General features: G+C 39.6%; 4 protein-coding genes across 4 annotated transcripts in view; 2 read left to right on the forward strand and 2 right to left on the reverse strand.

Annotated features, from left to right (window-relative positions):
* LOC108600233 (CG13716) overlaps positions 1–20,718 on the forward strand; it is a 30,237-nt gene extending 9,519 nt beyond the window's left edge. The window contains exons 8-14 of the mRNA XM_033293463.1: positions 3,244–3,450; positions 3,908–4,528; positions 5,967–6,148; positions 6,639–6,950; positions 7,020–7,308; positions 7,363–7,460; positions 20,130–20,718. Coding sequence (XP_033149354.1) covers positions 3,244–3,450; positions 3,908–4,528; positions 5,967–6,148; positions 6,639–6,950; positions 7,020–7,308; positions 7,363–7,460; positions 20,130–20,435 — 2,015 coding nt within the window. The 3' untranslated portion in view covers positions 20,436–20,718. The remainder of the gene's footprint in view (positions 1–3,243; positions 3,451–3,907; positions 4,529–5,966; positions 6,149–6,638; positions 6,951–7,019; positions 7,309–7,362; positions 7,461–20,129) is intronic.
* LOC108600087 (probable tubulin polyglutamylase TTLL1) lies at positions 517–2,401 on the reverse strand. Its single transcript, XM_017987446.2, has one exon. The coding sequence runs from the start codon at positions 2,134–2,136 to the stop codon at positions 622–624; it is 1,515 nt and encodes a 504-aa protein (XP_017842935.1). The 5' UTR covers positions 2,137–2,401; the 3' UTR covers positions 517–621.
* On the forward strand, positions 15,702–16,541 carry LOC108597890. Its single transcript, XM_017984509.1, has one exon. The coding sequence runs from the start codon at positions 16,152–16,154 to the stop codon at positions 16,539–16,541; it is 390 nt and encodes a 129-aa protein (XP_017839998.1). The 5' UTR covers positions 15,702–16,151.
* A 42-nt stretch (positions 20,719–20,760) lies between the features above and the next one.
* On the reverse strand, positions 20,761–23,388 carry LOC108600232 (histone deacetylase HDAC1). The gene is made up of 4 exons (XM_017987660.2): positions 23,201–23,388; positions 22,681–22,793; positions 21,366–22,626; positions 20,761–21,310 (listed from the first exon to the last, which is right to left on the reverse strand). Exons 1-4 carry the CDS (start codon positions 23,241–23,243, stop codon positions 21,138–21,140), a joined length of 1,590 nt encoding a protein of 529 aa, XP_017843149.1. The 5' UTR covers positions 23,244–23,388; the 3' UTR covers positions 20,761–21,137.
* Between the last annotated feature and the right edge of the window lie 32 nt (positions 23,389–23,420).

The following is a 23,420-nucleotide window of genomic DNA, read 5'->3' on the forward strand; positions in this document are numbered from 1 at the left end:
CGCATTAAAATGTGTCGCAGCACAAACTATTATATACACTTTGACTAGAAAAAACATACAAAAGAACGCTTCAGAAAGAGAAGAACCTATACACCGAATTTGGTTGCTCTAGCTTTAATAGTCTTTGAGTTCTTGTTGCTCATACAGACGCACAGACTGTGTTTAGGCCACATTTGATAACTCTAGCTCTTTGTGAAATTACATACATTTGCATAAACTTTTATATACACTTTGAAAGTGACTTAATCAGATTTTTCAATTCGAATAGGTTTTTTTCGATTTGCGAGATAGGCAGAAATGTTTAACATAATAAATGTACTGCTGCGGTAAGAGCAGAAGCTACACACCGAATTTGGTTGCTCTAGCTCTTATAGTCGTTGAGTTCTTGTTGCTCATACAGACGAACAGACTGACAGACTCTTTGTAGGATTACACAACTTTATGCCAGCCTTTTCCCTTTTTAAACAAACTATCAAAGTGTATAAAACAATGTGAGGAATTTCAATTTAAAGCACATTCTTTTCAACGCTGCGAATCGTTGCTATTTTATTTTGAGTGCACACAGGTTTACATTTATTTATTTTGAAAACTGCTGGACGGCTTAGTCGCCGTCTACCTGCGTCACTTCCAGCGGCTGCCCAGTTTGCTGGTCTTGCTATGCGCATTGCTGTTGCTGTTGCTATTTTGCGCTTCATCCTGCGCCGCCAGCTCCTCATCGATGAGCAGCTCAAAGTTGCCCAAAGCATCAGCGCTTGGCACTTTTTGCCAGCGTACATCTGGCACGCCATCTGGCGGCAGCACCACCGACAAGATATTGTCAATTAATTTGTATTTGAGTATGCGATCGTTGACTGTAGTGGAGGTGAGCGAAGGTGAAGCATTCACTTCGACTAGCCAAGGCTTGAGCGTATTGTCTATGATAATATCGTAGCCATAGCATTCGAAGCAATGTCGATCGCTGGCCATGACTGGAGCGACGGCGCGCAGCGAGTGCACAATGAGCCAAGAGATGGCGCCGAACAGACGATCGGTGACCTCCTTGCCGCGCGTGCCTTCCAAATAAAGCGCCAGATTCTGCACCGACCATTTGCCGCCATGCAGCGTATTGTACTCGCCGCCATGTTTCTGCACACTGACATTGGTCAGATGCACATACATGTTGTCCAGCTCGGTGACGCTTGTGTCGTACTTAACCGTGCAGAAGCGACAGAATCCTTGCTTGAACAGATAAGCCTTGAGTGGGCGAAAGGATGCGACCAACACGTACAAACGCAGATCGAACTTCTTGCCGCCTATGAGCAAAGGATTGTCGATGTAGCGTGAGATGACATACGACTCCTTGGCTATTTGCGGATGAAAGGGACCCTTCGCTTCTCGCGACCACTTTTTCAGCTTCGACAGCTTGTTTATCAGAAAGATGCCAGCGCCTTGCGACTTGCCGCAGGGCTTCATAATCCAAGTGCTCAGCGGAAACTTGCGATACTCTTCGACAAACATATTGTAATCCGCCGGCAGCACAAAAGTCGTGGGCACAAAGTCCAAATAAAGATAACGCGTGCCGCTGGAATTATTCGATTCCGTTTTCTCCGCCAGCGGATTGCCGTCGCGCTCCAGATCCTTGCGATAGCGCTTGATGTTCTTCACCAGCAAATCCTTGCGCGACAGCTCGTAGTGATTGGGAAAATGATTAATCATTTGATTGTCGTGCATGCGATAGCCGCTGTCGACGCTGAAAATGTTGCGACACGTCTGCACGCCCGCCCAGTAGAAGTGCCAATCATCGTCGCCGTTCACCTGATGCCAGCCACGCTTTTCAAAATTATTCACCAGCACCGACTTGTCCAGATCCGTGCAGTAGCCAATTTTGAGCTTGTCATGCGCCTGATTAGCGCAAGTCGCTGCGTTGGCATTGGAGCTGCTGCCGTTGCCGTTGCCGCCGCCGCCGCCCAGAGCAGCGTTGCCTGCATCTCTCGCTTGAGGCAGACGACCGTACATGGTGTATGCGCTTTGGTCGAGTGTCGGCTGCAGACTGGCAATGCGCCAGGCTTGCGTCCAAGTGCTTACCGGCGGCTCCAACAATGTGTCGCCGCCGCCGCCCCTGCCACATGCCGCATTAGACTTGCCATGCTTGCGCATTGGTTGGTTGCCTAGCGTCGTCGTCGTCGTCGTCGCCGCCGCGTCGCAACTTGTTTGATTTTTAGTAGCGCCACAAAATTATTGAACCAACAATGCCCCAAAAAAAAAAAAAGTATAAGCATAAAATAAAGCGTTAGTACGCTTTTGTTAGGGGTTGCTTTTGTTAAATAGTTTAGCTTCAAATCTGCGCCAAATTATTTGCACTTGAAATGCAGCAGTTCTATATTTTTATATGCATGTGTGCGTGCTTGTGCGTGTGTGTGTGTATAAAAACGAAAAGCAATTGAAACGAATGAAAAGTTTGAACTAAAAAACATTGAAGCTTTTGCTTTTTGCTTTATAGTTGTTTGAAATTTAACTCAAATGCGCATATGTTAATAAAAATTGAATTGTTCAAGCGTAAAACGTTTGTTTGTCCATTGAATTAACTTTTTGGGTTTGCAACAAAAAAAATATAAAGTCAAACAATAGACAAAGTGCACTTTACATTTTGTTATTTAATTAAATTACAGTTTGCCTGCAGCTTTAAGTTTTGACATAGCCAAGCAATTGAATTAGTGCCGAGTGTTAATTAACTGACTAGTTACATATCTTAAGCATGTTAATAGACTGCTGGCAATTTATGGATTCGCATCAATTACTGTCAGTAATCGCCGGCTTAGGCTAACATACAAGTTGAGCACTTTAATGTGCGTTTACTGTACTCGAATTTCAATTGTAATTAAGCAAGACAAAGCCTAAGACACTCATAAATACATTTCTATTTAACTAAATTGCCTACGTAATGTGCACGTCTATGCTTGTGTGAGTGTATGCCACACAATGTAGCACATGTTGACTTTCGTATCAATCAAAGCACAGAGCAGAGCAGCAAACTCTCATTGCTGCTACCTGCAATTGGAAACTCAATCATACTAACAACATTTGCTCAGCTCTGCTTTGGCAGCTCAAACTCAATTGATCAAGCGGTAGCCTCTCAAGCTTAAGCACTTATGTAATTAAATGCGTTCACTTCGGGCAGTGGCAACATTTCAATTATCACTAAACTAAGGCCAGGCGCATTTCCGCTTACAGACAGCTCACCATTTGTTTGGTTTATTTTTGCAGAGGTGCTCTCACCCCATCGCCCGCCCGCACCGCCCACCGAGTACTTTCAGTTCCATGTGGGCGGCTATGATCCGGCGAATTTGCTGCGGCCAAATGTCGATGCCACGGCCATTGCTTTGGAGGGCTACATTGGCTGCATACGCGGCCTCAAAATCGGCGCCCAGTTGATCGACTTGGCGGAAATCAATGAAAGGAATATAGCGCCCAGTAAGTACCAATACCATAAATCAATTTTACACACAGAGTCACAGCGTGCCACACAGACTGTGCCACAGCCACAGAGCGAGAGAGAGCGAGCGAGTCAAGCCTAATGCAATTTTCGTTTACCAAGGCGAGCGGCCAGGCAGCCAAGCCGCCACTCGTGCTACGTTTTGTGGCAACATAATATGCATGCAATTTCCGTTAAGTGCAACAGCGCACAGTGGGCAAGAATTTGAAGCAATTTGAAATCAAATTTTGAAAGCTATTTGAGCTATTTGAGCCACTGTGCCGCTGCTGCTGCTGGCCAAGATTAATGCCAAAACGATAAACGTGTGTGTGTGTGTGTGCTACATGGCGTATGATTTATGCCAACTGCCAACGGAAATTGGCTTAGGCTGACTGCAAGTCTGCGCCGCCGCCGCCTTTTAATGCGATTAACTCCAGAGTCTATAAACAATTTCAGCTCAGGAGGGTGTGCTGCCCAATTGCCAGATCAAGTGCGACGCCGAGCCTTGCAAGAATGGCGGCATCTGCAAGGAGCACTTTGCCGAGCAGCTCTCCACCTGCGACTGCGAGCACACGAGTTTCCTCGGCGAGTTCTGTTCGGTTGAGAAGGGCGCCGACTTTAGCGGCGAGTCCACACTACAGCGCAAATTCGAGCTGCCCAGCTCCGGCAGCGTGGACTACGTGCGTCTGCAGTTGGCCTTCAGCTCGTTTGATCTGCGACGCGCCAATCGCATTATGCTGCTGCTGCAGACGGCGGCAGAGCGCAGCTATTATCTGCTGCTGGCCATAACCGTCGACGGCTACCTGCAGTTCGAGGAGGATCGCGAAAAGGGCCAAACGGTGGGCGCACGCATCGACAGGAATTTCTTAAACAGCGCCCGACACTCGATTTATTATGTGCGCAATGGCACGCAGGCGCAACTGTTCATCGATCGCGAGCAGGTGCCGCTCACAGACTTTGCCGCACGTGTGATCACCACAACGCTGGACGAGGGCGCCAATCGTGCCCAGATCGGTGGCATCAACACCACAGACTCGCGCTTTGCGGTCTTCAAGAGCTACAGCGGCTGCCTGTCGAGTGAGTAGCTCATAAATTTGCTTGTCTTTGCCATTAATTTAATCCCATGCCATGCCCAGCTGCCCTCACTGAGTTTATAAACTGTCAGCTGACCAAAAATTAAATTTATTTGCCTCGCTTATAAAAACTCATTTCCGCGGCCATTGCCATAAATTTTGTCTCAGTTTTTTGCGTTGTTGTTTGTACTCCAACCAAGATTTACAGTGGCCTCTCATATTTAAATTGTTGTTGCTGGTGGCACGCCACAAGCAGTCGCCGCTCGCTATAGTTTGATTAAAATTTCCAGCTCCCACTAACGGCAGCTGTTGCTTGCTGCTGCCACGCCCACAATCGCCATATGTGTGTGTGGCATGTGTGGCAGCTGTAAAACGTGCTCGCCATTAAAGCGCCATTGCAGCAACGCGTTAGTTTGCCAATAGCCATAAACTGAAGACGTCGACTGCACATTGGTGCCAAAGTAACAAAACAACAAAACTGTAGCCAAAGTGCTTACAAAAATTCAAAATAAAAGTTAGAGTGACTATGAGAGAGATATGAAAATTATTCAGTGCCTGAGCGCATTTGGGATTTTAGATTTTAACTTTAAACGACAAATTGCTTTATATTAATAGCAACTTTAATCAAATAGTCTTAATAAAAAAGAACACTTCTATAAATTTTACTTACATATTGTACGAATATTATCGATAAATCAAATTCGAGTTTGTAGCTAAGGCTAAGTGGCTTCGGCTTCAGATTTTCAGTTCGAGCTTTATTCTAAAATAAAAATGGCTTTCTATTAGTACAAACTTTAATCAAATAGTCAACTAATTTTAATATATTAATAAATATAATACTTCCATAAGTTTTAGTTGAACTATGGAATAGCACCAATGATAAAATATTCGAGTTTGTAGCTAAGATTTTCAGTTCAAGCTTTATGCTTAAATAAAAATTGCATTCCATTAATAGAAACTTTAATCAAATAGTCAACAAATTTTAATATATTAATAAATATAATACTTCTATAAGTAAGCAAATAGTTGAAATTGCTGCATTTCTTTATGCACAATACTCTGCTGTACGTTTTACTTAAATATTTCTAATTCATGCCATAAATCTTAAGTTCCGCTAACATTCAATCGAATGTTAGTTCCGACTGTTACTGAGCTAAATTGGTAATTATATTGGCTGATTCGCAAGTCAACACACACACACACCCCAAACGTTAAAGATATTAAAAAATTTATTGCTAATTTCGGCAGCGCATAAAATACGCACGACCGACAACAATAGCCAAGCGCCAAGCTTGAGTTGAAGTTGAAGGCAAGTGAAACTTGGGGGCGCTGGAGCATTTGCATTTCCATTTGCATTAATGACCAATACTAATGAAATTTTCGGGTACAAAACCGCAACGCAACGCAATACGCAACGCGATGTGGCACACACACACACACAGATATCTATATACAGGTGAATGGACACATTATGAAACCACTGGAGGAGTATATGCTGTTTACCAAATCCGGTGCGGACAATATAACGGTCATCAATCCGCAGGGTGTGCGCAGCGCTCAATGTAATGCCAAATTTGATGTTAGCGAGCAGCCAACACAGGAGCCGATGGTCAATGTGAGCATGGTGAGTATTATCCTTGTTATCGCAGTACTATGGAACATTTGTGCATATTTTGTGGGGCATTTAAATTTAAATTGAAACTAATAATAATAGCAAAATGGATTTTAAGTGCATTCAAAATATAGTCGCTGTACTATGGAACATTTGTGCACATTTTGTGGTACATTTAAAATTCAATTGCACTCATAATAATAGCAAAATGAATTTTAAGTGCATACAAAATATAATCACAGCACTGTGGAATATTTGTGCAACATTTAAACTTAAATTGAACTTATAATAATAGCAATATGAATTTGCAACACTTAGCTGCACTATGGGACACATTTTGTTAAGCATCTGATTTAAATTTAAACTTAATTTGCTTTGTTCTCCCAAAAAATGCGTCTAATTTGCCCATTGTACCCATTGTTGCTGCTCAGCGAGCTGATTTCACTAATGAATATGCGGCCTGGCCTGGCCTGTGCTGTGCTGTGTTGTGTGTCCTTTGCAGATACCCGAGCCTTGGGTCGAGGAGCCGCCACAGCGTGTGCCCTACATATCGAAATTCGTTTATGATGTGGACAAAAAGGAGGACTCGACACAGATGTTGTTCATAACGCTGACAAGCATATTTGTCATTATTGTCATTTGCTGCCTGCTCGAGGTGTATCGCAGTCATTTGGCGTACAAGAAGCGCATTGAGCGCGAAACGGATGAGGATATTATTTGGTCCAAGGAGCAGGCAACCAAAATGCACGAGTCGCCAGCTGTGAAGGGTGCGGGTGCAGCAGCAGGCAGTGGCACAGCCTATGGCTACAAGGCGGTGCGTTTAACAACATGCAACATGTTGCAAGCGGACCCTTTTAATGAGAGATTTACATTCACATTACAGCTGCCACAGGAGGATCGAAAACCAGGCAATGGTGCAGCAACTGCAGCAACCCTGGTAAGCATACTCAAGAATGGTGGCAACAACACAACGACGCTGCCCAATGCTGTTGCTGCTGCCACAAAGAATGGCGACATTGCTAGCCATAGCAGCATAGCAGAGGAAGAGCATGAAGTGGAGCCGCCAGCAAAGCCAGCAGAGACGCCAGCGCCTGTAGAGCAAGCTGAGCAGCAGCTGCTTAACCTCAGCAAGGAGGAAGTGGCTGCAACGGAAGCAGTGCCTGCCACAAATGGTGCGTCATGTTTTTACATGCTTAAAATATTTAACAAAAGCGCTTGCATTACAGCAAATGAAGTGACAGTCACAACTATAGTTAATGGTCAGCCAGAAGCAGCGCCCATTGAGGCAGCAGCAGCTACAACAACAACAACAACAGCGTTACCGGTAAGCTCGGCTCAAACTTTATACAAATTGGCGCCGCTCGTTACAATTAGTGAGACCAACTTGCTTGACTTGTTGTGAGCGCCGCAGCATGCTACACACACACACACACACACACACATCAAGCCCCTACCACCTACAACAGTCAACAATCAACAATCAACAATCAATGTAAATAACATAACGCAGCGACAACAACAACCAGCATGTCATTACATAATATATAAACATAGCTAAGCATGTGGCATACATAAGTGCATGACATGCCGTTACAAACACGCATACACTCAAATAAATATATATAATTAATTTATTTATGTGCTTAATGTTTAGCATTTAACATTTTATTAGAATTAAGCATAAGCAAACGCATCTGAAATTAAATATACGTAATCAACTTCATTTATATGTAATGTTAGCATTATTTCTGCCAGTGTATGCACACACAGCTGTGCGACAGTTAGACAGGTAGCCAGTTGCTCGTACCTGACGCAGGCTCTTGACAGTTTTGCTCTGCTGTATGCATCATAATGAAATTGAAAATAAGTCGTTGCCTTAATTATCTGCCAAAATACAAATCGACGCGCATAATTTATGCATGTGGCAAACTCAATGAACACACACATGTGTGTGTGTGTAACACTTGTAACTACAATTGTGAATTGCCATTGAATGCATTAAGCAATAATTTTGCAAGTACTTTAAGTCAACTAAGCAAATAATAAAAGTAATCAACTTGTAACTTTTCTGTTTAATATCAACTAATTTAACAAGTTAGTTAAAAGTATTCAGTCCATAACTTAATAAAACATTTAACATACTTTTATTGTTTATAAATTATATAAATTTTGCAAGTACTTTACGTCAACTATTTGTCGCTTGCTTGAGCCAATATTGCAAATAGTGAAAGTAATTGAAAAATAGTGGCGCAAAATAAATATTTAAACTAATTTAAAGTTAGACTTTTGTATTAAAACTTAGCAGCATTCAATCAATAACCTAATAGAACATTTAACAGACTTTTAATTTTTCAAGTTAGACTTTTGTATTAAAACTTAGCAGCATTCAGTCCATAACTTAATAGAACATTTAACCGACTTTTATTGTTTATTTTAAGCTGCAAGTGCATTTGCTACTTCGTATTGTTATACAACAATTTGTATACATTTAATACATTAAAACAATTATTTGCACATGCAGCTCAGGTAATCAATTCTGAGTAAATCATTTCGACCAATGAAATTAATATGCTAAAAGCTTAAATGCCAAACTATCAACAGCAACTTTTGTTTGTCTGTGTGTGTGTGTGTGTGATTAAAAATCAAACGTAATGAATGTTAATGCAATATGTATGTACAATGTGTGCGTTAAAATCCGATTTCTCACTTAATTAAACTGACTTGTGTATATTTATTTAATAGAGCAGAGCAGCGCATACTATGTATATATATGGCTGATCCGATTAACGCTACGAGCTTAACTATATAACTATAAAATGCTGACCACAGCAAACTTATCGCTTTTAGCCTAACGGCATGCAAATTGTTTACGCTTTCGTCTGTGTGTGTGTGTGTGTTTAATGTTTAGCAATTCTTGCTTGCGTTTAATTAAATTTCCATTTAATTAAATTTAACTAAATAAACAGTTGCAAAAAAAGTATTTTCTCAACATTTAACAATTGTTAGCTTTGGGCGGCCCAAAGGCAACATCAACATCAACAAAAATAAATTAAATATAGCAACAACATTTTGATTTTGTTTGTCATAGAGTTAATTTAATGCCAACACACACACATATACTCACTTGTGTGTGTGTATTTGCTTTAATTGTTGATATCAAATATATACTGACTGCTTAATTAAAATAAGCTTAAATGCAGCCTTAGGTGGCAATTTTACTACAACTATAATTTATTGCGCTCTTTTGTTAACAAACAAAAAAAGCATGCACATTAACTCGCAGCATTAAATATTAATTGTTTAATTAGCAAAAATATTTAAAGCATTAAAACGTGCAGCGCACACACACAAAAAAAATTTAATTTATGCACAATTAATTGTGCATTTATTTATAAGCATTATGTAAGGTAAACTGAGCGTGCAGATTACACAATAAATTACAACAAAAATATATATAAAATTTAATGGAATTTCGATTTAAGCTTGTTGTCTATAATTTTGTTAGATATATAACCCCACACTTTTCAAAACTGTAAGCCGAACCCTTTGCTTCAATTTCAAACTGCCTGGCATCAATCAATACATCAATTATGTTTTAGCTGCAACCCTTTTTAATTGTTTGGCTGCTAATTAGTTATTAATGTTAACCTTTTGCACAAAAAAATACATTAAAATTGTATAAAGCTTGCAACTTGCTATAATTAGATGAATTCGCTGCGTTTCGTTTAACAAAAAAATTCAATTTGCTGTAGTAACAAAGCAGCAAGTTGTGCTGCAAGCTATAAATGCTATTTCGATTGTTTGTCTGTGTGTGTGTGTGTGTGTGTGCAATTGTCTAAAATGTTATTTAATAGCAAAAGTGCGCGCACAAAAGTTCAAATGCCATTTATAGGGGAAAGCTGCAGGAAAAGTAAATTGAACTGCATTGCTTAGCGCAAAGTTCGTTCGTTCTTTTGTTGCAAAAGACATTTGCAAAATTAATATGCATTTGAAGCAAAAGAAATAGAAATTTTCTTGGCCACAATTGTTGGCCAGCAGTCGCATAAATTTATGCGCTATGGTCTGCTCAATAAGCTGTGGCTAGCTGGCTAGGTGACCCTTTTTTGTTTATACTTTGTTGACCATGATTTATATATAGCATATAGCAAAAGTGCTGCTTGAGACAAGAAACTTAAAGATGCCTGCACTGCCAACTTGGCAACTTTGGCTTCTTTTTTTGGCTCGACAATATCTATGGCAAAGTTTTACTCGCTGTGAAAATTGTAAAAGCAAAATATTGAACTTATTGGCTTTTATGTAGTTTTGGCGGTAGTTGGTGGGGGGGAGGGGGGTTACTTTTGAGCTTACTTAGCATGTACTTTGCTGCAAGTTCAACTTAAGCTGCAGCCAAAATTGAATTTCCCCTTTTGGCGCTGGCAAAATTCAAATCTTTGGCTTGTCAAGGCATTTGATAGCTTTCGAGTCTAAAAAACAGCGGCAACAAATGCGTGACAAGAGTCTGAGACTGAGACTGAGACTGAGACTGAGACTATATAGTGGCAGGCTCTGTGTAGCAAGTTGCGTGCGGCAAGCGGCATTGTGTCTTGCCGCTTGACTTGCGGCGTTTGCCCGACTGCGTTGGCTGATTGCAAAAGCAACCGAAATTGTAGCGCCAGCCAGAGAAGTTTTCACTACTTTTCTTTGGCTTTGCGTGGCTGCATTTTTCTTTTATTTTTTTGCTTCAAATCAAAAAGTTTCGCTTACAGCCGTGGGCTGCTGCTCAGGCTGGGCAAAGAACCAAAAAGCTTTTGTTTCAGCGCCGCAGAGCGAGCCAGAGAATACGAAAAAGTGCAAGTGCTTCAGTTGCCAAGTTTGCCATTTTTTTATATATATATAGTATACTCTACCAAAAATGCTTGTGGTTCGTTTGCTCGCTTTTCCATTTTCTTTGCCGAGTTGTTGCTCTGACTGCTGCTGCTGTTGCTGTTGCTGCTTTTGCCGCTGTTCATTTGCTTTTGGCCACAAAACGCAGCACAGCACGCACTTAACTTTGTCAGCCACCGCAATGCTGCGGTGAAACTCATTACGAGCTTAGAATGCAAAAACTAAAAACCTACGAAAAACCCACTCAACAGCACACAAATGAACACACACACACCCAGACACACACACATGTATGAAATGAGCAACAGAAAAAAAGCTAAAGATGTTGGCTATACACTCAGCTACACAAGTTTAGAACCGCTTACAAAACAAAAGTTTATAGCATATTAAATAAAATAAAATAAAATAAATAAATCAATGTACTATTTGTTAAGCTGCGAAGCCATAAATAATTGATTATTGAACAAGTTATTATAAAAAATAAGCAGAATCTTAAATTTTATTTATTTATTTATTTTAATTGTAGCCTAGAATTAAATTCCATGGTACAATTGTAATAGCCAGAGCAACAAAGGCCTTCAGGCTAAGAGGAATCTTAAATATTTTCATATTTACAATCTCAAATAATCTTGAATTATTCTTTGTCTATTCGCAATCGTAATCAATTAATAATTGAACATATTTTACCTGTGGGAATAATTCTTTTCTATAAATAAATGATTATCAAAGATTTTAGAAAAAAATCTATAATAAATTTATTTTAAATATACTCAAATATTTTGAGCAATTTCTAATGGTTGTGAAGTATTTGTGGATTATTTAATTAAATATATCAACTGAGTAAAGCATGAGGATTGTTTTTTATAAATAATTCTTTTAATTACTATTCTACTAATTACTTTCACATGTTGTTGCTATAATTTAAATAATTTGAGCTTAGTCTTTAGCTTGATTTTGTACTTGAAAGTGAGAATAGTTTAGAAATTTAGGTTTGGGGTTTGACTCTAGTCTAGTGAACAATATTGCTTATAGGCAATGAATGTTTGTATGTGTGTGTGTTTGTGTGTGTGTGTGTGGGTGTTACTATGTGCTATGTTTGCACAACTTTTCTATAAATCTTAATGAAGGCAAAGCAGTCTGAGCTAATGATGTGTAAATTAAAACGCCCAGGCTGCTGCTTTGCTGCTCCTGCAGCTGTTTGCTCAACAGCAACAACAACAACAACAACAAAAATCAACATGAACTAACACACACACAACACGGCGTATGCGCAATATGTATCGTTTTCTTTGGCAGCAAAGCCAAAAGCTATCAATAGCTGTATAAAGTTGAAAGCTTATGCTTAAAGGCAAACAAATTGAAATTGAAATTTGTAAATATTATACACAGAGTGTAGCAGCAATTAGGACTTTATTAAAATGTTGGTAAACTCTTTTTACGACAATAAACAAATATATAGAGAGCATGTTAATTAAGCAGAACATGCATGACTTGCAAAAATGCCAACTAACTGCTAAAGCAATGAAACTAATTAAAGAATGTGAGAATGCAATGCATGTTAGTTAAAAAACCAAATATGCTAAAAAAAATGTTAATAAAATGTCATGACAAAAACTACGACAGCAACAGCAGCAGCCACAGCAGCAGCAGCAGCAGCAGCAACCTCAGCTGGCGCCGCGACAACCGCTACAAAGAGCAGCAACAAGCACAAAGCGTAGACGAGCGGGCGTTGCAGCAACAGCTGCGCCCACTGTGCGACGTCAAGTATCCTGGGGACCGCCCATTGTAGCGGAAACGGATGTCGATTTGCCCAGCAATAACAACAACAGCAGCAGTCAGAGTGGAGCACGCAAGTCAAGCAAACAAAATGGCTACCATGGAGTCAGCAGACGCGCAACAACAACAAAATGAAATGAAATGAAATGAAATGAACAAAATATGCTAACAACACATAAATATTTTAGGCAGTCAGCGCAATAAACAAGCGCATTTCATATGCGAATTTCGCGACAACTGAGCAGAACGAAAGATAGAATAGAATACGTGAAGATTCCTTTAGCTTGTAGTAAATAATCTTATTATCAAAGCCAAAGCGTTTATAAATTTATTATAACGCCGCTGCTAACTAAGAATTTAATTTTCCTTAGTTTAATAGCAAATAAATTTGTAAATGTAGTTAAATTTTCGTATAAACAAGCGCAAGTCGACTAAAGTATTGACTAACATTTAATATTAGAATTTTACATTTATGCTAGATGTTGAAAATTTAAACAAACGCGTGATTTTTGAGCATATTTTTTTAGTTTTTTTAAGCGTTTATAATTTTTGTAGTCAATTTAAGTATTTTTTGCAGTGTAGTATTCTTTACTTTTTAGCAAATTTATTATGCATGCATGAGCAAAGAGCAGAGCTGACAGCATTTAGCTGTCAGTCAGTTATAGATATATAGGTTAAACATAAATATGAGCAGTCATTGACTCAATATTGGCTGGCGGCATTTTTGAAGCAACTAAAGTATTCTATAGCAGTAGCTATAAATAAATGCTCTACAATAAATACGAAAAAAAAAAATTGCTGCTGTACATTACATAATTTTTACTGCTTCAAATAGAATTTATAGCAATTACTGCACCAGGCAATGCAGAAAACTTCAATAACTGAAAATGAAATTCAAAGAAATTACAAATTGTTGCGTTTGACTTAACGTAAACCTACCGATTGTGAATATTAAAAGTCCTGTACCAGTTAAAAGCAAAAAACAGACTCCAATGCAAGACAAAATGAAGCCCGCTAGAATTAGCTTTAGTTTAATTTTCAATTCAAACAGTTCAATCATAACTTACGGCATATTGTCCGTATAGCTGCAAAGCTGCACCCACAACGGCAGGTATCGAAAATATAAGCCACCCTACAAAAACGGCTCCGAAAATCCATGTTAAATTATAAACTTTCCTAATTTTAATGTCGATTATAAGACCGCGTACTCCAAGTGCAAACATAAAAACGGCCTGTATAAAATTCCAGACGATTGCGAACAAGGACTTCATGTGCAGATCGCAGCAGCATTCGTTGAAATCTTCGCAATTCCGTTTACGGGGCACATCTTTCAATTTTATATACATATAAAATAATAAAAGTGTTGCACTTAAATGATGACATATGTATATGCCGTTAAACCGCACACTATATTTAATTTAAAGTAGCTTCAATTTTTGTTGGGCTTGGCTTGCTTTGCGCTAGATTAAGTTTATAATAATTCTTGCGCCATATTATGCAGCAGATTTCAATAACTGCAATAGAAAAATATATTTTTTTATTAATTTTTTTATATAAAATTTTCACAAGTGCGCGCTACTTTTTTCCAGTGTAGTGCTAAAAACATAGCTCAGTGCTTAGCTTAGTTTATCAAATGAACAACTTAAGCTACATATAAAAATATAGTATTTTTTAAAAAATAAAATGTCGCTGACAAGCAAATTTTTAATGTAACTGTAAATTGTATTTCGTTTTTTATGCATATGCATGTTTTAAGTTTTTTTTTCTTTTTTTGAAGACATGTCAGCGGCAACTTTGTTGCTGTTAATAAAAGTTACGCTTGTAACTTGTTGAATTACGCTGGCAAAATATGCGTATATCAATTTATTTAAATGCTTTTATTAAAAAACTTTCAAAAGCAAAAATGTTGACGACAGCAGCAGTTGAAAAAAAGAAAGAAAAAGAAAACTTGAGCAAACTCAATTGACAATAAAGCAGAGTAGAGAGCATAAGAGAAGCTTTGAACACACACACAGACATAAAAGCAGCTGTATGAGTGAGCTTACATATGTATTTGTATGTGTGTGTGTGTGTGTTAGTAACCAACAGCTTGTTAGTGGCTTTGTTGGTCAGTACTTTCAACTAATGTGTTTTGGTGCGACCAAACGAAATCTCAAGCACACACACACACACACACACAGCCATAGAGACACACCAATACACTTGCACAATTTGATGTACTTAACTTTGGTCGCTTGATGTTCGTTGCTGCTGCTTCTGAAGTAGTTGGCAGCTGTTGCTGTTGCCATTCTCCATTCTCTGGGTGCTAACAAACCGCAGGCGCTGTCTATGTATGTGTGTGTGCCTTAGCCTGCATAAAATAACCGCATAAAATGTCGTTAAGCATAACGAAATTGAGTCTGCTCATAAATTCAGATTATGAGATTAAAATGTTGTGATTTTCGCACATTGCACATAAAAGCAACAGAGAGCACCCTTTTCTTTTGAGCCCATTATAAGCAGCAAGAGAGTGAAAGAGACAGAGCTAGAGTGAGATAGCACGCTCTTTAAGCTTATATATTATGCAGCTGGCGTTGAGCGCGTGAGCTTATTAAGCATGCAGTGACGCCTTTTGATAACTTTACTTAATGTTTTTAATCGAAAATGAAAACTGTCAGGTACAGACACGTGTGTAGAAATATACAAAACTCTATAAAAACTGCTTATGTATTAGATTTAGAATTTAGTTGAACACTAGTGTCGCTTTAGCTAAACAAGTTTACTTTTTATAATTGCGAAATATTTTGCTTTGTGGGTCAGCTTGCAATTAGGCTTCGATACCAAAAAAAAAAACCCAAAAACTAAAAAGCTATCAGCTGTCGCTTCATTATGATGCTAATTGCAAGAGATAGAGACAGAGAGCGCAAAAACAACAACAACACGCTTGCGAAAAAGGATTAGCTAACAAGCGCAAATGACATGCAACGTGTGGCAAGAGCGGCATGAACGTCGCTGCAGTCGTGTCAGCACTTGACTGTGACCCCATAAACACAACGTTTGGCTTAATCCGGTTATGTATCCGGATTAGCGTGTGAATGCAACGACAGCAATGAGAGCAGCATAGAGCAACAGCTAGAGCAACTGCAACTACTACTGCTAGTTGTTGCTACTTTACGACACTTTTTAGGTAATGCATGTGGATTACGTTTTTTTAATCCACACAACAGGCGAGAGCGTGTGCAGTAAAAAAAAAAGTGCACAGTGGCTGCAACAATGAATCATAAAAAGTGTCCCATAGACAGGTCAATCCCGAGCCAAGTTGACCTGCCTGCGATTTCTCATGAATGGCCGCCAGGCAGGTCAGCATATCCTTAATTTTTGCATATAAAGCGGGCTCATGACACAGTCACAACAGCAAACGCAGTTAAGCAGTACAACAGTCAAGATGTGCAAACAATTGAGTTCCACACAAGCTGAGCAGCCGAGTCAGTCCAAGAGCAACTCGAGCTCAGCCACAACAGCCGCCTATGCGCTCTACTTGCATCGTGAGGAGCTGCGACGCCGCAAGGCGCATTCGGCGCGTGCTTCGGTTACCAAAATTCACTTGACCAGCGAGTTGATAGCAAAGACCAAGCAAAATATACTAAACTGCAGCAGCGAGGATCTGCAGATACTTGCAAGAGAAACAATATTCAAGAAGAGCTTGCAACGTCATTTGCACTACAGACGCATGCAGCTGCAGCATTGGTTGCAAGCCAAGAAGCAGCGCAAGTTGCTCAAGAATTGAACAAGCCCTTAATTATATATATATAAACAACAGTCTTGTGTGATAGTGTAATTTGTTAAATTTAAGTTGAGCGCAGAATTTGCAGCCTTGTGTGATTTTTTTCAAATTTTATAAACTAAACTAAGTATGGAATAAACAAACATTAAGTAAAATTGGCAAACACTTATTATATTAATTAAATGTTAGCTTGCAAAAAAATATTAAAACCCCATTAGCTACATTAAGTTAAAGGCAACACTGGTTGCAAACCCCAAAGTCATGCCACAAGCCGCAGCAGCTGCATTGTTGCTAATCTAAAATTATGCTTAGTGCCTGCCACAAGATGTTGCTTACACTCTCACCTATAATTATGCAGCTGCACATTTGTTATCACACACACACGCACACACACACACACACGCAACATGAGTGCAAAGTGCAATTATGCCCTAAGCATACAAGTTTCCCCATTTAAATATTAGAATATTTTCACAAGCACTGACAATGCATTTTATCTGCTCTAGACAGGTAAACGGTAAATTTCTGTGTGTGTGTGTCTGTGTCCCGTTAGCTTTTGTGGTCTCTGACGTCAGTGCACTGTGTGTAATAGTGTAAAAACAAATTTACACATGATTACCAGTCGAGTTACAACTACAGAGCTGAGCACTGAACGTTTAATAAAACTCAAACAAAATGGCGCGTTGCATAAATTTCGATCAAGAAGCAGCAGCAGCAGCGGCGCAGACACTAGACAGCAGACGCACAGTATAGAAATTATATATATATAGAATTCAACCTTTTTTTTGTCTTTTTTAGAGACTACATAAATTTTAATTAAATGTCACTCATACGCCATGTACGCCAAGCCAATGTGTGAATGTGTGCGCATGCAATTGAGTGTGAGTGTTTTGATTATGTGTGTGTGTGTGTGTGTGAATGCGACAAATGAATGCACACACGCACAAGTGGCACGAATTACAGTTTATTGAACAGAGAAGCGACAGGCCAAAGCAAAAGGCATAGAGTACAACAACAAGCAGTGCAACTTAAGCTTGTGAGTTAAACTACCAAAATATTTGTTTAAATATTAAATTTAAATACAATTTATTTTAATATATTAGTTTATTTCAAAATGCTTGTCTTAGCTAACAAGCTTCTAATTTCGTGTAGAGTGTTGCCACAAAATGTGGCACATAGCAATTGGCCTGGTTTGCTGCTGCTGCTGCTTCTTCTTATTTGTTGCAGCCAATTTTTGGCATTTTCTTATTTTTCACAGTGGCTTTGTGAAAATTTTAATAAAACTTTCTTCATGCATTATTCATGTTTTGACAACAACAATTACAAGGCAAGTGACCAAACCAAAACAGCGACTTAATGAAAAGCTATTAAGCTTGAGCTAGAAGCAAAACTTTTTCAATAATTTGCCTCAGCATATGTAAGCGCGAACGAAAATTTACGCTGCTACCAAAGTGTTTATTAAGCTGGGGACAAAGTTTTACTTTTTATATACATTTTGTTGTGGAAGTTTAATGTGCCACACTTAACGCATTGGGCTGGCTTTAAGCTATTCGAAACAGTGCGCCAGACTAAACAAAAATTGTAAAAATATAAGCAAAGAGTAAATCTTTAGGCTTTTGGCTTTAGCTGTAATTATGTAAAGTTATTGTTGTAATGCTGTTTGTTTGTTTAAAACATGGCCCATAATGGTTAACAAGGCTTGTTGACCAACAACAACAACAACAAAAACGACAGCCAAGCCAATAAGCAACAAACTTGTGTGCGTACAATGTAAAACATGTGTAATAAATATATTCAAGTGTCATATATATGTATGTGTGTGTGTGTGCGTGTGTGGGCATGCTGTTGTCAGGTGGGTAATAAATTGCAATATGAAGCTTACAGTCGAAACAAATGATGACTGAGCACAAAGTATAAATGCTCTCTTTATTCTCGCTCTCTCGCTTTCTCTTCTTGGGCTTGCATGGCTGCCCCTTGCAGCATGCAATGAAAAATTTTCAGTGCTGTGCGCACAATGTTAATATGAATACCCAAAGCGCACACCCACGCACACACACACACACACACACACAGCTAAAGATTTTGTTTGGCATTGTATGTTGCATGAAAGTGCAAGTTTTGTTTGCCTTTTGTTATTGTTATTGCTGCTGCTGCTACTATAACCTTCAACTGGCGCGCAACAATAAAAAATCTGAAAATGAGTTTGCTATGAAAATGGCGTTTCAAGCTGCATGTGAATAATAACATTTTTAAATGTGCATGCCAGCCAGGCTAAAGTACTTTTATTTTTATATATTTTTTAGCGCAAGTGCAATTCGAGCTAAAGTACAAGCAGCAGAGTTTAAAGAATTTAAGACAACGAGCTGATTTTATGCAATGGCAAATGCTGCATTAACTAGAATTGCAGCAACAAGTTTCTCATTAACAAATAACTTAACGCTGAAAAGCAAAAGATACAAGAATCAGAATTACTTACTTTGCCATAAATGTCAAATATCAGCATTTGTTTTATTTCATTTTAATTTTCATTTTACACTTCATTATGATATTATAACGGCTTTTTTTCATTTTCACTTGCACTTTATTTTCGCACTGCTTCATTGCCTTAGCCTGGCGCACCAGGTGCGATAGAGACAACAAATGCATCGCGCACTTATTTTTTTCACATGCACTTAACTTTACTTGGCAGGCACATGAAAAAATTTGTAGAAAATGCGCAAAACTCCAAAAGGGCGATCAAACAACGCAAAATATTTAATTTTCTACTAAAAAAATAACACTTAATGCACTTAAGCGATCTGCGCAACAACAAACACTAACTTTTGTGTCGCTTTTTGCACATTCAACAAGATGGCCGCCAACTTTTTTTTAATTGCGCGTCACTTTTTTATAATTCCACTACACTTGATGCCAAATTAAAAAACACTTTAACTAACACTCGCACACGACGCGTATACCGATTCAAGCTTTATCTTTAATTATATTTCATTTTTTAATGCAAAATACGAATCTAATAAGAAACTGCACGCGGGCCGCCACGAAATATAAAGCACGATTAATTTAGCTATCGATATGCTTCAAGATCGCGTGCGTGATCGGCACGGTGCTGCCAGATAGTTTGCTAGCTAAAAGTAGCTAAGAATGGTGTTAAACGCCTAAATGAAGTTCAAATTCAAATTCAAATGTGCAAACTTCAGCTTAGCTTAGCATATAATAATTAATTAATACTGCACACACACATGCATACTTGTAACGTAACACACATTGCATTGTGCATTAAAAATGTGCTGCATCACAACAGCTGTTGTGGCAACAATATTCTCGTTTATCATGCGCAACATGGATCATTTACATAGACAGCTTAGCTAGCAACAAAGAAAACTTATAAAAAATACTTTTAATATTCTCTTTTTGGGTTTACTCACACACACACACACGCATATGAAAACCTGATCCATTTGCCTGACTAACACTTTTGCATACAGCCAAATAGAATTAAACCCTAAATTATTTAAACTAAAAAAATGCCGAAACCCCACAACAACTCGAACACCATCCCCACCGCTTCCTATGCCAATATCTATATCGCAGCTAGCAGCACCACAACGACGCAAATCCCGCCACAAAGCACACGATGACAGCGAGAGGCAGCAGAAGCAGCAGCAGCTCTTTGATGTCAACGCTGGAAATGCCAATGCGCCAACAAAGTTACCACCAGCCCAACCCCACACTGCAATTGGTAAAGCCAAGGCTTTGCGCCCTATGCCCGCGCCCATGTATCTGGAGAGCGCATTGCTGCAGCGACAATTCGCGAATCCAATTAGTTACTTGGGCGGACCACGACTGGCGCCGCGCAGCCAACGCAATAGCATCGACTCGATATTATCACTAGATTAACAACAAGCATCCGCGCCAACGAGGCTAGTCACAATCCCACCCACCCAGCTCGTCGTCTGTGCTTGCAACAGGCTGCAACTTAAAGTATGTAAACAACGTGGCACAAATTTAAGAACGTTGATATTATATTAAAATATTGTTGGCTATGTACAGCAGCAAAGCTTAGCAAATCAATTACTTAATTAACGCTGACAATATTTTAAAATATATCAACGCCAGCACAAATTACAAATGAATTAACCTTAGTTAGTTAACCAGTATTCAAATTCTAGTTACAACAAATTGTTAAATAAATACAAACTATTGATTACATTTACATGTTTTAAATATTTATTGTAGTTGCTGACAAAAGGTTTACCCAAAAACAAATTTAAGTGTATGGTATAGAGTAAAATGACTTTCAATTGTGGCTGCTGCTGCTTAACTTAAAACTTTAGTTTAAACAATGATATTTTTCGTGGTAGTTTTGGGTTACGGACTTACAATAAATTGTATTATGATTTGAGTTATGCCTGCTGGCTATCTATATGCTATGAACTATGAACTGCCGAAGACTTGTTTGCCAGCAGTGGGAAACGCAGTTGCTGTTGCTGTTGATGAAGTTGATGATGGATTATGTTGATGAGAGTACTAGGTAAAGTCCGGCGGTTTATATTTGGGCGGTCGCTTAATTGGCTTCTATAACCAATTACGGCCGCCACGTCATATATTGTTCTCCTTGGCGCCCTTGCTGGCAGTTGTGGAGGAGCTGCCACCAGCTGGAGTGCTGGCATCGCTATCGCTTTTATTGTTGCTATTTGCGTTGCTATTGTTGCTGCTGCTGTTGTTGTTGGCAGCTGTAGTTGAAGACGTATCCTCGCCATCTGCAGGCTCAGCTATAAAATAAAAAGATAATTTTTGCATATGATAGAAGAAAAGTCGACGACTTACGCTTTTCCTTTTCATCCTTAATATCGCTGGAAGTTTCAGAGGAAGTCTTGTTGCTGGAATTGTTTATGCTGGAATTATCTTTATCCAGACGCGGACGCTTGCGTTGTCCCTTGTAAGCGCGATTATCGCGCCGACCACCCTCGCCTTCATCCTCCGAGTCAGAATATTCGTTCTCGGGCACAATGCGCTTGTCCTTGTCGCTCTGCGGCAGGCGCTCATCCTTATCGACCTTGTCCTCATCGTCGGACTCATCGTTGATGGCGTCCTCAGGTATGGCCTGGATTTGCACACCTGGCGCATGCGGCAGCATGCGCAAGTTCTCAAACAGACGATTCTTAATCTTCTCCAGGTACTCGGAGGTATTCTGATTGGTCATATTACTGGGACTGATGTGCAGCTTAAAGTCAGGGCCAAAATACTCAAAGTAATCGTTATACGGCAGCTCATTGGCAATCTCGACAGCAAGTGCCACTGAAGTTTCATAAGTCCAGCAGCGGGAAACATTGCGTATGGTGTAGCCACCACCGCCGACCATCAGGAAGGGCAGATTGTACTTCTTGACAAACTCCACGCACTTGCCATGACCCTTGACCGTCAGATTGAAGCAGCCCAGGCGATCGCCTGTTAGCGAATCAGCGCCACATTGCAGCACCACAGCCGCCGGCTGGAAAGTTTCCATTACTTTGGATATAATGGGCACAAAGATGCTCTCGTAGGCCTCATCGTCCATGCCATCGCGTAGCGGTATATTAACTGCATAGTATTTGCCCTTGCCAGCGCCAATGTCGCGCAGATCACCTGTGCCCGGAAAATATTCGCCGTATTTGTGGAAGCTTACGGTCATCACACGATCTGTCGTATAGAATGCCTCCTCTACGCCATCGCCGTGATGCACATCGATGTCTATGTAGAGCACACGCTGGTGATACTTCAGCAGCTCCAGAATGCCCAGCACAATGTCGTTGACATAGCAGAAGCCAGAGGCTTCGGATTTCTTCGCATGATGCAGTCCACCGCCCCAGTTAATGCAAATCTCTGATGCCTGCTTGTTCAGTTTAACAGCTGCGGCCACAGAGCCACCTGCTGAGAGCTGACAGAACTCATAGAGACCATCAAAAACTGGACAATCTTCGCCCACATTGAAGCGCTGCATCTGTTTGTTATACTCCGTCATATTGTCCGGGCGTATGGAGCGTAAGAATCTAACATACTCATCGGAGTGGAATTTAGTCATCTCATCAGCCGTAGCTTTGTGCGGACGCTGCATTAATTGCACTATTAGTTATTGTTTATTAAATTTTGATTTATAACTTACATAAATTTCCATTTTGCGATAGAGCCCATAATTGAGCAACAGATTGTGCGTCATGCGTATGCGATGCGGCTTCATGGGATGTCCCTGGCCATAGTAATAGTTGCCTATATCACCTGTAAATCAAATCAATAAAAACTTGTTAGATTTGCTGCCACGCTTCGCAGAATTATAATTTTACAGCCAGTGTCGCCATTGCGCGTCCGCACTGCACACTTCTGCCGCTAACAACCGTCGGCGCGCTTTCGCTATACGAAAACAAAGGTCTACACAGTATACACACACACCACCACCACTAAAGCAAACGTGTGTAATCATGCGCTGCGGTCGTTGCGGACAAAGTGTGCTCTGCGGCAAAATGCTAGTACAGTCGACTTAAAAATTGAAATTTATAAAATTGTTTTCAGCGGTGCCGCTAAATTATTAGAATTTACACATTTGACCACCTCCATGTTTCAATTGTTATAAATGGCAATGTGTAGGCTGCTTATAATGCTTTTTAATATATTTCTGTCATACTTACTGTCGTAATAATAGCAAACGCGCTTTTTGCTATGTGACTGCATCTTTGCTTAATTTGCCGAGCCCTCAAGCTTTACTCTAATTCGGCCTATTCCAACACAACCACACACTTTTTTCAACTTAAATGTTGCTTTTCTGTGTGTTTTTTATTTTATTTTGGCAGCACTTTAAACTACACACGGCATTTTTGCTAAGAATACAGTAAATTATGCAAATCGAAT

The sequence above is a fragment of the Drosophila busckii genome, chromosome 3L, assembly GCF_011750605.1.
Source record: "Drosophila busckii strain San Diego stock center, stock number 13000-0081.31 chromosome 3L, ASM1175060v1, whole genome shotgun sequence".
Taxonomy (NCBI): Eukaryota; Metazoa; Arthropoda; class Insecta; order Diptera; family Drosophilidae; genus Drosophila; species Drosophila busckii.

Bases quoted from the DNA above. Each gene is read 5' to 3' on its own strand.
- LOC108597890 (XM_017984509.1), top strand. From the start codon at position 16,152: ATGACACAGTCACAACAGCAAACGCAGTTAAGCAGTACAACAGTCAAG.
- LOC108600232 (XM_017987660.2), bottom strand. From the start codon at position 23,243: ATGCAGTCACATAGCAAAAAGCGCGTTTGCTATTATTACGACA. The intron at 22,627-22,680 runs GTAAGTTATAAA...CAATTAATGCAG, and splicing joins ATCGCAAAATGGAAATTTAT to CGTCCGCACAAAGCTACGGC. The intron at 21,311-21,365 runs GTAAGTCGTCGA...TTTATTTTATAG, and splicing joins TAAGGATGAAAAGGAAAAGC to CTGAGCCTGCAGATGGCGAG.
- LOC108600087 (XM_017987446.2), bottom strand. From the start codon at position 2,136: ATGCGCAAGCATGGCAAGTCTAATGCGGCATGTGGCAGGGGCGGCGGC.